This window comes from Tetrao urogallus (assembly GCF_951394365.1).
Source record: "Tetrao urogallus genome assembly, chromosome: 7".
NCBI classification, from domain to species: Eukaryota; Metazoa; Chordata; class Aves; order Galliformes; family Phasianidae; genus Tetrao; species Tetrao urogallus.
Genome location: NC_136820.1, coordinates 37,768,137 through 37,784,207, shown reverse-complemented (window position 1 = coordinate 37,784,207; position 16,071 = coordinate 37,768,137). Strand labels below are relative to the sequence as shown.

The 16,071-nt window shown below is 39.4% G+C and overlaps 1 protein-coding gene across 2 annotated transcripts in view; it reads left to right on the top strand.

Moving 5' to 3' along the window:
- Positions 1–16,071, top strand: part of NRP1 (neuropilin 1) — a gene marked incomplete at both ends in the record, with an annotated part of 105,412 nt that overhangs the window by 46,219 nt on the left and 43,122 nt on the right. For both annotated transcript variants that reach the window (XM_079538041.1, XM_079538040.1), the window contains 3 exons: positions 3,140–3,367; positions 10,441–10,596; positions 13,091–13,257. In XM_079538041.1, coding sequence (XP_079394167.1) covers positions 3,140–3,367; positions 10,441–10,596; positions 13,091–13,257 — 551 coding nt within the window. The remainder of the gene's footprint in view (positions 1–3,139; positions 3,368–10,440; positions 10,597–13,090; positions 13,258–16,071) is intronic.

The following is a 16,071-nucleotide window of genomic DNA, read 5'->3' as shown; positions in this document are numbered from 1 at the left end:
CCATCTTCCCTGCCTGTAAGTCCACTCCTTGCTCTCAGAAATTCTTCTGGTGACCTTCAGGGTCAAGTATTTTGAAAGAACTCATCATCCAAGTAACACCAAGCTTTCCTGAAAAAAAAAAGTTTTTAGGAAGCTAAGTTATTGAAATCACATCCTAAAGTTCCTCGATGCTTATATATACACTACCATCTTTCATGAAGATGAAGACTGAAACACAGAGAACAAGCGAAAGAGTAGTCTGTGAAAAATCTATTTTAGCAAATTGATGTTTCCAAGAAGAAAAGCTTTTATTTATTTTCTAACAGTGCAGTTGTGAGCCAGAACTCTGACAGGAGTGTTGTGTTTATTTTCTTGTGTGGTCATTTGCATCTCTCAGTGATACATATTAACTATGATAAGATGGCATTATGAATGTGATTGTACACACACACAAGTCAAGAAACTCAAAATTGTGGCCCCCAGAGCAACTTTAACTCTAGTTCATTCCACATAAACGGTATTTTAAGGCAGCAAATTTATCACCAGGTACGGCATTAGAAAATGCTGTTTGTACACAAAGGGCACATGTTACAGTTGCCGTGGGAATGCAGCTCTTTTTAACTTTTGAGTTAATGCACAGATGCTATTCCAAATTTGCATTTTAATTTCTGTACCAAATGAAGCTGACCAGTTTACCCTGTTCTGCAGATGAAGCTCAGATGCACACATCAGGCTACCATGCTCTTCTTTAGCATACCTTTATAACCTTGCTTAACCATTTCCCAGATAGGAGAGGCATTAAAGTGATCCCAATCTCAATATCCCGTGGTGCTGAGCCAAAGGCTTAGCTGTACTCCAGCACTTCTGCGTTATAGAATGTGAAAGTAAAGGAAGAAAGTAAAGAAAGAAAAGAAAAGCTTCCTTGCTCTACCAGCGTCCTAAGCTGAATCCTCAGCCTAGCACTCAAAGGGCCACATGCCATGGAAAGTGTGAGGAGACTGACTATAGCAAATGCAGAATGGGTTTGAGAGTAGGATCACATGTAATCTCTGTGCCTTGGAAGTATCTGTTCCATTGGGTGTCCACAGAGCCTCTTCTTCCAGCTTTCCACAAAGACCTCTCCATGGAGTTTCTTGTATCCTCAGTGTTAATTTAATTCCTGAAGTTTCTTCACAGTGTCAATAAAGGGTCAAAATCTGTGGAGTGCATTTTAGTAAGGCAGCTCTTCTGAAAACATTTTTTGTTTCTTGCACCAGATTGGCTTGAACATGTTTAAAATAATACAAGCTGGTACTGAGATGCCATGTGTGAGCGTAAGGAGCCTGACGATCCTGCACTCACAGAGCCAGGATTTGGCTGTATTTAATAAAGCAATAATAATCCTGGCTTACATTTTGTATTGCATCTTTTGTTGGATTCCAAGAAGAGTAAAGAGCACTTTATGCCATGAATGGCATACTCCAAAGCTATTTTATCCTGGAACAGCAGCTACTGGTGGGAGTGAGGAGCAACAACCAGAATATAACCCTCCCATATGTGACAGGGAGACAAGGGAATGATGAGGAAAGGAGAGAAATATCCAGCTAATGTGTATGGGTGCGATTTAATTGTGGGCAAAATGTAATTTCCCAAATTGGAATGGGTCAGGTTAAGTGAGCATTAATTTCTACATCTTCCAAAATATGCCATGAAATGTTCTAAGCACTTATGTGATAGCTCAAGAATTTTCCATCAGTGTCTGCTGAAGGACAAAAATACCTGAACTGATTACATTCATTCAGCCCTCTCTCTTGCTTGCTGAATTTACTTGGGAGGTAGCCAAATCTGTGGGGGGTAATAAGTTTGGCACATTCACAAGGAAAACATTTTCTGTGGTGAAATAAGAGTATGCATATATGCAACAAGCCAGACTGTTTTCCCTCAATGATCTGTGTTAAGCGTTAGAAATCCTCTAAGGCTACTGACTACAGTCGCTAAGGAAGCTGAGCATCCTCATCCGAACCAAAAGCTCTTACACACTCAGTTGCAACAGGCCTGTTGCAACTCAACTGTGTTGCCTGCATCCTTCCTTTACTCCATGTCATCTGAGCCATCCTCCCCAAACTCCCCAGGTCAGCTGCCTCTCACAGATGCCCCAAACCCCATCAATCACTTTCCATTAAACTGGAAGTGTCAAAAGACAGAGAGAGGGGTACCTGAGCTGACCCTGTGGGAAGTTGTGTGGGCAGAGCCTCAGGCTTACCCACAGCACACCTGCAGGTGTGGGATCCACAGAGAGGATTCCCGAGGACATAAACAAGGGAGAAACACGATCTGTCGACAAGAGGCTCTGGTTTTAGTCCCGCGTGTTCACAAAGGCAATTCCAATGACCTGGCCTTTCATACCCTTGCTCCTCCATTGCTACCTGCCTCCTCCACCAAAAGCAGTGTTAGGGGCAGCACGTTATGCCATGGTGGGGACACTGGGGAAAGCCAGCATATCAACATTGACATTAGGTGACTTCTAGCAACACCGCCTGTAATCACACAGTTTGTCATGCCTGCACTAACAGCAACATTTTACTGGTGCACCTGTGTCAACACCACTCAGAATGAGTCACTCACCCTTGGTACATGTACGAATTACCTTTCACATTTAGTTTGTCAAGAAGGCATAGGTCACATCTGGCAGAGTTACTGAGTCAGTGCTCCAGGAATCTGAAACCACTACTCCCTCTACTGAATTCACTCACCGTCTTTTGTAAAAAATTCTATTTCACCAATAAAAGCCTGTCAGCCATAAGATTTAAAGATTTGAGCTTGAAGGGGCTATAATTATTTCTCTAGGGCTCTGTTGAGATTTCTGCAGCTTACACTTTCATTGTTCCCACATGACTTTGTATTTGTCATAATTTTTTCTAGAGCTTGTACAAGTTTTCATATTGTTCTATACAAATTGAAAATTGGAGATCAGACAGTGTATGTGAGTTGCGCTTTAAAAACCTGACTATCAGTAATATGAACAAGCTGGCTGAATGATTAATACAGCAATTAAAATGAGGTGTTTCATTGAAAAGCCACCTTTGCTGCTGTGGAGACAATACAGCCTAATTTGTTTTCCAGCTAACTGCTTTGTTAGTAACATAGTGTTAACTCAGGTGAATTGTTCTTTCTCTTGCAGGACCTGAATGCTCCAGAAACTTTACTTCATCAAGTGGAATGATAAAGTCCCCCGGATTCCCTGAAAAATATCCCAATAGCCTTGAATGCACTTATATTATCTTTGCACCAAAGATGTCAGAGATTATACTGGAATTTGAAAGCTTTGAACTAGAACCTGATTCAAATACTCCAGGGGGAGCATTCTGTCGCTATGACCGATTGGAAATCTGGGACGGATTCCCTGATGGTAAGAGAAAAATGGACTGTGATACACATAACCATTACTCCATAGTGGGCTGCAGAAGGCACATTCTCATTTTTTTAAATGCCACAGTACGGAGGTCCTTGTTTGATTTATGTGAAATGAGTTAAATTGAAGAGAAATGGAGAAAATGCTCTGTAAATTCATTCAGTAAAGCATATCACAGTGTGAATGATTTTTTTATGAAATATGTTTAATTTTGAACAGTTGGCTCAGGGAAAAACTCTATTTTTGGATAGAATATGTGATGGACCTCGTACACTGAAATAAATCAAATATGAAACCTTATGATGGATCCCCAGACTTTCACAGATAACACATTGGGATTATCCAGTAATTTCCAAAAACTTGCACATATTGGAGTTAACCCTTAACCTTAACAGGAGAAGGAATGAGGTTTCGGACCAGCTACCAAAGCAGAGGATTTTTGTGCCAGAGCAAATGTAGCAAACCTGCAGTCCAAGTCACACTTGGTGAACCATTACCCAGGTCAACGGGCAATCCCCAGTTGGCCATTCGGGTAGCATCAGTGATCGGGCACCACAGGGTTCTTCACTCACAGTATTCTCTCTTCCAGCACAACAAACAAATCCAAAGGCTTTCTCTTCATTTGTTAATTTATAATCTGATTAACCAGGCACACGTGCCAGGGTGGGTGTGGTGGTGCCCTACTGGAACTTACTTCTCTGCCATCTCAGTAATTTTCTACTTATCTGTTGACCACACTTAACCTTGTGTAAAGTGGAGAAGGGCATAGCTAGATCTTGGCTGAGGCAGGGGGGCCAGTCAGCCCCATTTCACCTCGTGCCCAATCTCATACCCTTTTTTAACACTGAGACGGTTGAACGAAGTAGTGATGTGATTTCCTTATTTTTTCTTCTCCTTTTTTTTCTTTTTTCCATGAAAAGGGGCTGCTCAGACTGAGTGCCTAGCCTTTAGGGTGTCCAAACACCCATACAGATTGTGCAAACAGCTATGTCAAGCTGTTTGTGATGTCTTTTTCACTGTTTCTATGTACGGTGCAGGCTGATAAAGAGAAGTATCATGTAGCTGTCTTTTTTATTCTTTCTTTTGTAACTGCTAGTAAAATTCATTGACTGAGGATTATTGTTTGTGTTGGGTGCTAATTACAGATATTTTAGTTTTCCACTGGTATGATAACCCATCCTAAATAATAGATATTTTCTGTCAGTTTCTACAAACTGCTAATGCTGCATTAATATTTCATTGAAATGAAAACATGTAACTTTAGGGACATATTTTAATAACACATTTGAACTTGTCTGCTTTCTTAAAAAAATCCTCAATATCATTTTAATTAAGGTTTTTATTGATGCTGCAGTAAATAAGTATGGGCTTTTTAATGTATATCTGTTCTTCCTTTTTGTTTTATGCTTAATGGGTTTATCATGGCTCTTTTCAATCCTCTCCAATAAACAGGGAAGAAAGAGCCATGACAGTAACTGCAAGTAGTATTTAATGCTTCAGTTAGGAAAACAGCATTGTAGAATATAATAATGATGTCTGGAACATTTAATAATAGTTTTATTTGTACATAGGCCAAATCCTTTCAAGCTGAATTCCTGTAGAGCTTGGATTTCAAGTTATACGTGAAAAGATGATCCGGTCAATCAATTTGTGCAATATAACGCCAAAAAAAAAGAGGCATTATTGTTAGTGTCAGAGGGTTTCAAAGCGAAGTAATTTCCTGGTTCAAGAAAATGACTGAGCCATATTGAAGAGCAATTAAGAACAGGCATTATCTGCCTTCCAGTTCCCTCACAAACTGTCTAAATCCAAACTGCTCATGACGTCCAGTAAGGGTGTTTAGATGTTTGTAAATATTCAACTGAATTTGTAGACTAGAAAAAAGCATTTCCTTAGATCCATACTGTTGGAGCTTGTGGCATTGTAGGGAAACATTTGCTACATCATCGCAGTGTAGGATGCTCTTCAGCCAGAGGTCAGGCTCTCTTGTTTAACTTAACAAAGATGAAGAGGATGTGTTTGTTCATGTGATACACACGTCACAGGATGAGTACTTGGGAGGGAGAAGAACTATTTCAGGCAAAGAGCAAAGCAGACACAGGAAACTGCTGGGATGACCTGACCATAAACTGTAGATAGAGATTGAAAGTTTCCAGGTATCAAAAAGAGATCTCCAGGTAATAAGGAAGTCAACATAAATCTAATTTATATCCATGTGGAAATAGTACATTTCTGAAAAATGTTAGATAATACTCCCTTACGTGGTTTTTTACCCACTTCAGCCAACGCTTTCCCCAGCAGTTCCCAAGCATGGTTTGAAAAGCAGCAGGTCTGGATGGCACATTGAATGCAGCTATCCTGCTTCAGAGGGAGGAGCCATCTGGGAGCAAGCTGTGTCACTCTGGATGGTTTGCTCCTGGGAGCAATCTCTGGCCACTGAACACAGGTCCAGAGGGTGCTCCCTGACCACCTTAACTTCCTGATATGGACATGCAGGAGAAAGCTATTTTTCTTTGCTGAACTGTGTTACTGCTCACACTCCCGGTTGTGGTAGAGGTTAAAGCCCTCATTACACTGCACTTATATAAACAGAGTAGAAGGATGTCTAGCTCTAATAATAGGGCAGACAGCTGGACTTAGAGGAAACAAACGCACAAGAAAGAAGTTTCAATTTCTTTTTTTTCATTTTACTATAAACTTTTATTCTAAAATTTTTTTTTTCAAAAAAAGTATATCCTTCAGTTCAACTTCCCAGATCCAAGCAGAACATCTCTGTTTTGTAGATATGATTATGTTGGTTTTTTTTTTTAATACAACACAAAGAGCAGTTTGATGGAAACTGTCATGGCTATATCCAGGTGAGAATGAGGTGGGCATCCCCTGTACATGCTGCTCCACTGTAAAAGCAGGTGTTCCCTGAAAAGCAAGTGTCAGTGTGTGAGCTGGACACTGCCAGTCCCACTGTTCAAAGCAGAGAACAGGACCTCACTCTGGTCCTGGTCTCAGACATCTACTGTAGGATCCGGGTAATGCTCCTCTGGAGTTGCTTATCTCATTGGCTATTCTGGGAGCTGTGAATCACTAACTCAATTATAAACTTTAGGTACCTAAGTCAGGTAAAAGTCCTTGTGAGTTGTGTGCTTTCACTCTAGAGTTTGGTTACAAGCACTAAGAATCAACAGAAGATGAATTTGCTGTTTTCAAGAAATTCTGTTATTTCTGTTAACTAAAATTTATCAAACGTGCTTTCATGTATATTTTGCTTCTCCATTGTTAAAATTTTTTTGATGGAAAACAATTATTCTTCAGAAAATTTTCTAGCAGCCATAGGAACCATTCACAAACAAGTTAATTCTGAAATGCTCTGCTATGATTGTAGTCCTCAGCCTCCCTGGTTATCCTTCTACTAGATGGAATCTGGCTGAGGCTGAATACCTGTGACTTGATTCTGCAAAACAAGTGCTTATTTTCAGAGCACATGAGTGGTTAGACTGACTTCAAAAGGAATTCGCTGAGGACACTTACAGGTCTGAAGTTAAGCACTAGTTTAAGTGTTCTGTTGTTTCAGGAGGGGAATGGTAGGCATTCAGGAATGCCTCGAGCATGGCATTTTCTTTCCACTTAACTGTATGCCAAGGGCACCCTTTGGTATCTTTGTTAAAAGAGAGCTTGAAGTGAAACAAGTCCTGTCAGAGAATATTTGGGAACTACAGGTGCATTTTGCAAATACAATACAGAAAAAGAACCATGGTTGGGAGACAGATATGAGTAAAATTGGAGCAGAAGAGTGTAGATGACAGAGTAGAAACAGATGATTTCACACTGATAAACTAGACACCAAAGATGTCTTTGGCCAAGGCACAAATATACCTCAGTCAGCCTTGGCCGAGAACACCCCATTGATGGTTTTGAAGAAAAATAGCCCACTCAAAATGAGGGCTAGCTCAAGTGATGAATTGCATCTATTCATCATGCAGCGTTCCTTGAAGCTCTATGGACTATCTAGTAGGTGCTCAAAAATAATTTAAAGAACTTTTCATATGGTTTGAGAACCACAGGCTAAGCATTGCTGCTTCAGTCAATACCACTGAGTTACAGAGCAAAACAGAAGGCTTCACTGCAGTTGTTTACATCAGTGCAAATGAAGGTTGCTATTAATCTGGGTTTTTCTCCTCAGCTATGGTTACATTCTACATTCTTATGAGAAGCCATTAAGATTTCAGTGTATGCAAGCTTAGTGTGACTAGTGGACTGTGAGAACAAAACTCATTTTTCAGTTGTTTTCTCTTTAGCATCCTAAATTATGTGCAAATGTTTTGTCAATAACAATCACACTGCTGTGAAAATACTGTTTGCAGTACACTAGCACACTTTCATAAGCTTTTTAAAATCCAATAAAAACACTGGTTAATATAACATTTTGTCTGATATTTTAGTAGTTTAATACAGGTTTTTTATTTGCCTTTTTTTCTTTTTTTCTTTTTTTAATGTAGCCCTAAAGCTTGTGGAACTGCTTTCTTAGTTACCCCTCAGTCTTTTAGTCTGGAAGTAACTTGGGTCTCCATTCTATCGTATCATGCTGAGGCCCCAGAAGTAGAGCATGGGCAGTCAGTGAAGTAGCTGGCTCACAAAAATGCCTCTGTTCCGCAGGTAATGCGGAAGTGACCTTGTGTGAGAACATCTCCAAGTGGCTCACATTTGGAGTACACCATCCTGTAGGATGCCTGCAAGTCACCTGATTGTCTACAGGCACAGGCTGCAAAGAGCTTTCTGGGCCTAATGGCTTCTCAGCACCTGCTAGCCTGAAATTCCTATCTGTAGCTATATCTGGTCCATTATGAAAACCCATCTCAGCTTGCAGAGGACGGTCAGGAAGACAGCACAAAAAACAGTGGCATAGTCTTAAGCAGTCAGCAATGTCTTTCCCTGGATGAGTGCTCGGTGTTCCCCACACTGCATTTGTTTATGTGGTGACACCTGAAACGTCAATTTACCATCATTCAAAAGTCATCAAGACTTGAATAGGAACAAGGAGGATTTTAATTGCATTAGCTATTTATGTAAGAAGAGTAAGAATCTCTATTTGATCAATTTCTGCTTAGATCAATACCATATTAGCTCCAAACATTGAGGTTTACATGCTGTGCAAAAAATTCAATACCTCTTTGTCATGTTCTGCAAGTTTTTGCCTCTTCATCTACACAGCTAGCAAAGGGGATAGTACTGTGATAACAGTGCCAATTTGAAGAAGACTGAAATGCAGAATTAGTGAATGTGTCTTAAAAATTATAAACCAGTGAGTCATGGGGACTCTTAAAGCCTGTCTGCTTTAAACAAAGTTCTCTTCTGTTTGTCATTTCAAAGAGGCTTCCCTGCAGGAAATGGGAGGAGGGAGGCTCAGAGTGCCCTAACATGGTGGCCTTATCCTCCCTATTTTGATTCAGAGCAAGATCAGCAGCTGTAATGTCAAAAGGCCATCATAGGAAAGTGCAGTGCCAGAGCCGTGTGCACATGCAAAATTTTTAAATATATATACATATACTACCAGTGACACAATTGGAGCCTGAAGTGGGGTATAATTTTGTCTTTTTAAAAAAGACAGTAACTGTGACACTCCAGAACAACTTCATCACTCCAAATAATAAAACTCTTAAGCTTTATTATTTCTAGAATGAGAGGGAATCCAACTCATGTGCTGTACAGGGTGTTTCAGTCTATCAGTATGACAATGAACAATGCTGGTGAAAAAAGACTGGACTGGCAGCTACTCAAAATGCCCTGGGATTTCCAAAGCAAGTGAAGATTATGTCCAGAATATGAGTTGAAATATATATGCTGGCAGCAAAAGCTATATCATACGAGCTGCCTCTTTCTGGCAACTCAAGAGCCTTACAGAAGCGTGTAGCTTACAAAATAAAGTTATTTCAAGCTGGAACTGTTTTACTTGTTGAAAAACGCCAACAAATGACTACAAAATGATGTTAGCTGAGGATTTTCTTTGAACTATGAATAATTAGTATATATAAACATTTTATAATTTAAACTGAATGTTAAATGAAGTTCCTAAAGAAATGACAAGGTGTTAATTTAAGTCTAAAAAGCCAGTGGTGTAAGCATTAGAATGATTTCTTACCATTATTTTTATTGTTGACTCCGTGCATGGGTTTAACATTGTCTTTTCTTATTGTTTGTAAGCAGAGATGTGTCAGTACTCAACAGCCTATCTGTAGTGAACGCTCAAGAGTTAGAAGACTGCATATGTTGGTTGTGATTTGAGTAGCGTAATTAAGGGAAAAGATTCTCCCTGCATAGGAAAGCCAAAAAAAAATGCAGGAACCAGTTTATATGTTATGAACACTAAAAGAAATCATGTATGTGTACTAGTTCTGTGACAAGGAGTTCCACTTAAGAAATCTTTCCGCTATTGAATGGATTAGTATTTTCCACCTGAATTCTTCTACGGTATTATTTAGCATTGAGCATATAAGTGAAAGATCCATGAGGATGTGCTGAAGGTCTAAATAGGAAGGGAAAAAGAGAATTTGGTCTTTGGCTCAATATGAGTACAAAAATGTTTTTCTAAATTTGCTCTAAAATTAAGAGATTGGCTGCAGTATTGGGCAGAAATCCTGAAAGATGCTGTTTGCACTTTAACCAGAGCGAAGAGTGTTCAGCATCTTGTAGGCTATGTGGGCAAATCAGGCCATTTCAATGTCCTTGTCATAAATAGTTGCTTCAGTCACTCTTGGAAAATAGTTCTGCTGTTTTGTACGTGTAATTTTGTGCATCGTTACCCTTTCTGTGCACTTTAAGGACACATTTTGAAATCCTGATTCTTTATGTTTTCTGAGGTTTTATGGAGTGCTATCTGGAACATTTTAGAAGCAAGACTACTGGGGCAGGATAAGCAATTTATTGTTCATTGCTAAGTTATTGATGAGGCTGTTATTTTAAGCTATTGTGGAGTTTCACTTACTCCTGCTGAGGGAATCTCTGTAGGAGGCTATTGTAGCATCATCTATTGTTGTAGTAGAAGTGCTCGTTTACCATTGTACTCTGTCTCTTTGCAGTTGGCCCGCACATAGGACGTTATTGTGGGCAGAACAACCCAGGCCGCGTCCGTTCTTCAACAGGGATTCTTTCAATGGTATTTTACACTGACAGTGCAATAGCAAAAGAGGGATTTTCAGCAAACTACAGCGTGTCGCAGAGCAGTGTATTGGAAGGTCAGTATTTATCCATCCTGCAGAGCTTCTTGGAAAATATTCTCTGTTATGTCTTCTTGCACACCAGGTGTTGCATGAAACTTTAAAGAAACCTTAAATAAATAAGATGATAGGGGAGGGTTGGTTCTGTTTTGCTGTCCTGCTTTTTCTTCCTTTTTTTTTTTTTCCTTTTTCCTATCTTTGTCTTTTTTTTTCTTTAAGACCAGCTACACTTTGAAAAAAATGTGCAAGAAGCAGAGTTCCTCTGACAGCCTTATTCCTCAGTATTGCCAGGAAGTTGAAACAGTTATTAAAGCCTCTGCTGACCAAGGAAACACAGGAATGCTGAGCAATTGAACAGTTGCATTAAAACAATGAAGCATGTACAATGAACGCACTATCCAAAGCCTTCTTTTATTATGTGGAATAAGCTTTGACGATCGATTTCATGAATAAAAAGAACCCATTTAATATACATGCACTTGTTAAACCATTTCATAAGCTACCTAAGCTTTGTTCTCTGTCTATTATTTTTCTCCCAGTTGCCTCATTTTCGTGCTTGCTGCTTGGACAGAGAATGAAATCAAGAGAGGGAGATGCAGGAAAATAATGGGCTATGTTATGTTATGTCCTTGCAGATTTCCTTGCTTTGTTACATGATAAAATACACACTTTAAATCAAACTCTCTCCATTCTGTGACTGAGTTTTGTGCAGATTCAGAGTTGATGTAGTTGTTTAATCAAAGACAGAACAAAGGAAAAATTGACAAAGAGAAATTATTCCAGTTTCTCCCCACCTTTTCTCTGCTTTGCATCTTCAATTTCTTCCTTGTACATTCATAGCCAGCAGGAGGTAACAGGGCATACCCAACTGGCATGGATGGGAAAGCATCCATCAAACTGGACATCTCCTTTTCAGATATTTTAATATGACTCTGACCTATCATGCCTTGGGTCCTTTGTAGTGGCCTTCTGATTCTGAACAGAAGAGGATTAACACTGATGTAAGAAGTCTTACCTAAGAAGACTTATGCTAACATGCTACAGTTTCAATACCTCAGCAAAGGCCTCTAATGTTCTTTAGCAGCACAAAAAGGAAGGAGGGAAGATTTAGGTTGGATGTTAGGGGGAAGTTCTTTACGAGGAGAGTGGTTAGGCCCTGGAACGGGCTGCCCAGGGAGGTTGTGGATGCCCCGTCCTTGGACGTGTTCAAGGCCAGGTTGGACGGGGTCCTGGGCAACCTGATCTAAATGTGTATGTTTGGTGGCCCTGCTAGGCAGGGGGGTTGGAACTACATGATCCTTGAGGTCCCTTCCAACCCGGGTGATTCTGTGATTCTGTGAAAAAGGGGGAAATGCTTGGTACACCATGGAGAATGTGATTTCACCAGCAAAGCTGATAATTCAGTTATCCTCCTTTTTGGGTCGAATGCCCAAAAGCAGTGAGCTATACATCTCAAAACTCAAGTTTGCATTTGTTCAACATATGAGATGAATCAGAAGCAGCAGCAGATCAGGTTTCCCATACTATCATGAAAATGCATCTCAGTCCTGAATTCAGTACTGAATCCAGCCAACAGTATCTAGTGGTTCTGAAACCTTTGGCTAAGCACCCACCTCTCTGTTGGAAATGAAGTTCTTTCTTTCAGATTCATGTGCTGGCCGTTTGTCTTAAGCTATCAGTGATTAATTCCCCAAACTGTAGTGCAGGCATATGCTCTTTTCTTTTGCCCTTAAGGTGGTAAGCCTTTGACAAAGGTCCATATGCAGCTGGGTGTGAGGATCCATCTAAAGCCACTAGTCTCTGTTGCTTCAACAGTAGTATTTCTGAAGAGTGAGAGAATTTAGACTCCATGCACTATCAGCCTTTGAGCTCCCAATATTGACAACATTGTCAATTCTAAGTTATCTAAGGTATATATATGATTCTAAGTTATCTAGGTAATTTTTGTGTGTATAGAAAGAGACTGGATGGATATGGTCAGCTCATTAAAAATGCAGCACATTACAGAAGAGGTGGTGATTCCTTCGTGTCAATACTCTTCTGAACTGGATTCAAATTTTGTTGGTCTGTTTCCTTCCAGCGTCCAGGATCAAAAGAGAACTGCTGCAATTTTAATAACATTTTGAAACATTTTATACTTTTTGTACTGGAGTATATATGTAGTTCTAAAATTGAATTATTTTGTACAGTCATCTAGTTTGTCTTTCCTGGCTTTGTGCATAATTATGGGTTGAACATACATTGTTTTGTATTGTGAATTTACAGAAGTGCCTCTGCTGCCATAGAAAAGAAAATTCTATTGTCCTATCCTGAAATGACTACAACACTGGTCTAAAAATATTTGTATGGCATTATTATTGTAGGAATTGCCATGGCAACTTGAATGACAATATTAAGAATGGCACCACAAGTTCCATATTGCTTCACTTAAAGTTGCTAAAGAATTCAAAGTCACATAAAAATAAATCCAAAAACCTGACCATAGTAATGATGGTAATTTATTTTTCTTCAGATTTCCAGTGCATGGAACCTCTAGGTATGGAGTCAGGAGAAATTCACTCTGATCAAATCACTGTCTCCTCCCAGTACAGTGCTATCTGGTCTTCAGAAAGGTCCCGGCTCAATTATCCTGAAAATGGATGGACCCCAGGGGAAGATTCTGTCAGAGAATGGATACAGGTAAAAAGATAATGCTTTAAAGATATTGTTGATACCTTATGGAGTTTACTGAATGCGAAGAATGCAAAAGAAAAAGGAAAATAATACAGCAGTATGAAGTAGTCCTACATAATCTAAGAATCACTGCAAGTGAATAGTTCGCATTCCCTATTAAACACACAGAAAAACTGACTCCCAGAGCTATAAAAAAAAAAGGTCAGGAAGATTAATTCTTCTGCTTCCCCCTTCTATTGTTTTTCAGTCTTCTGGGCACAAATAGCAGATTTTGGTTTAGTGGAAAAGTCAATATTAGTTTAACATGCACTTAAAGTGGAATGTCGCAGTAAACTGAGCATGTGCTATGTCTCAAGCTGATTATAGTTAAGCATTAATATGGCATGGTGTTTTCATGCACTCAGATTTCACCTCAGAAGACTCAGGTCCTTTCTAGACTATCTTAAGCAGAAGGTGAGTTTACTGGTATCTGTCTAGTGGCAGTTCTTCACATCCTTAAGCAAAGCAGTATTTAGCATGATTGCCTGCCTCAGCTTTGATCTGATGGGACAGGAGCAATAGCAATCCTGCAAACACTTGTCCCCATGAAGAGCTTCCTTGAGGTCAGTGGGTCCACTGAAGGTTGTTGCAGGTCCTTATTTTCATGGTGCATGATCCCTGAACAGGTTAAAGTTGTTCGTATGAGTTACTGTATGCAAATAATAAACTATAGTAGCACACCAGTATTTATTTCATTAGGTGAAGAATACTGATTTACCTTGATTATGTAGGTTGACTCCTTAGTTGTGATCTAGTTTTCTTTTCTTCTGTTAAAAATAAATTAAGAAATAAATAAAACGAGAAAGGTTCATGCATATTAGATTAATATTACAAATATTGAAAGTTTGTTCATGTATTTGAAACATTTCTCCTGCTCCTGTTGTTTTCTATAGGAAACTGCTAACTGACATATAAAAAAGGTCTCATTAGTTGTCAATAAGAATGTTCACATCAGTGTTTCCTTTGAGGTTTGCTGTCTGCAAGAGAGCTTAAAAACGTGTTGAGCAGTAGTTAGTAAAGGAGGGAAAGAAGGGGAAATCTTTCATTTCTGATCCTTGGCACACAATGGTCCTGCCTGGGGGCCCCTACACATCCTGAGCTCTTGTTGATGGACCTAATCAGGCTTCAGAGAGGCAAAAAAAAAATCTCTTGATCCTTCTTCTTTACTTAGGAATAAATATTAAAATCTCCCTACTCTTCTCTAAGTGCTAGGCTTGTTATTAATCATTGCTGCTTGAAATCCGTGGAATGCTTGTAGAAAAAGGATGGAATGCATCAGAATCAAAGTCCATGTGTTTCATCTGGTCAGAGGGCCACTGATTTTTTTTTTATTATTTCCTTCTTTTCTACCGTCACTTCCACATTTATGGCTGGATAATCAAAACAAGAAAGCTTGTCAAATCTCATTCATGTGTTCTATGTGCTTATTAACTTTAGTAAGTTATGATGACCATATACATATACATATAGCTTAATCCTTTCAGTTAGAACTAGGCCTTTCTTAGAAAAAATTTCAAAGGACTTTTTTAACTATTAACTTCTTTAATAACAAATGCTTCACAGAATCCAAGCCACTTGGGGATTTATGCTTAAAACAGTAAGGGTACCTCAAGCCTCCTAACCAGAAATTTCTCACCCTCCCTTGTGTTTTGCCATAAACCAGAGTGCCCAGGGCAGAAACAATCACCAAACAAAATTTAGAGCACCTTTATGCTGCTTTCAGCTACCCCATCAGTCAAGAAGTTGGTGGTTATTTGTATGCTGTCCTGCTCAAGCCACAGTTCTCACCTACTTCACCAAGCCCTTGATTTGAAAAAGGCAGCATGAACCACTTCCTGGAGTGTTCTAGCGCTAGAACAGTGCCCAAAAACCATTATGAGAGTACAAGCAGCCCTGAGGCAGACTTTGTGCCAGAACTGTAGCAGTCTTTACAGTGGAGATAGGTTGTGTTTGCAGGATCAAGCCTACAAAATACTGCTTGCAGATTCATTGTGTTGACTATGTGTGCTTTACACATGCTGCAGAACTGTTAATCATTCCACTCATCCTGTGTAGTGTCTCATTATCCTACCATTCATTGTCTGCGTAGTAGAAGCAACCATAGTTTGGGGACTTGCCATCCTCTGGCCTTTCTCAATGTACAATGGCTTGACACATCTTTGGTTCCATTTGTGTGAGAAAGATATGAATTATAATTATTTATTTATTAGCATTTAATTCAACACTCATTGATAATTCAAGCCTCCAAGCATTCTTGATGCTTTCCTGTTAAAGTTAATTGACAGTCTTCAAATGGACGCTAAATACTTCAGACCACCAAGTACCTTGGTAGCAGTGTCCTTGCGCATGGGAAAAGCCATCTACAAAGGCTTGATGCCATTGGCAGCGAGCACGTATTGCGAGTTTGTATCTGGATATGGTAATGAAAGCCCATGTTTCCTCTACACAAATATCTGCAGGAACAGATGTTCATATCCATAAGAGCTTACAGACAAACAACCAAGGACATGCAACTAATAAAACACTCTGAAATTACCCATTGAAAAAAAATCATAATATTTTCTAAAAGGAGGGAGGCACTTGTGTATGAAGGACTGAGATCACTTTGTTCTGTGTGGTTCTGTATGCTGTTGTAAATTAGTCATTTACACAGTTTTTGCTTTTGTGCAGTACAACGTAAACAGATTTTTGTGGGACGCTGCAAGACCTCTGGAAAATATTCAGTGGGAAAAAACAAGCTGAAGTATACAGCAATACTGAACTTGAAACTTTTAAAGTGAA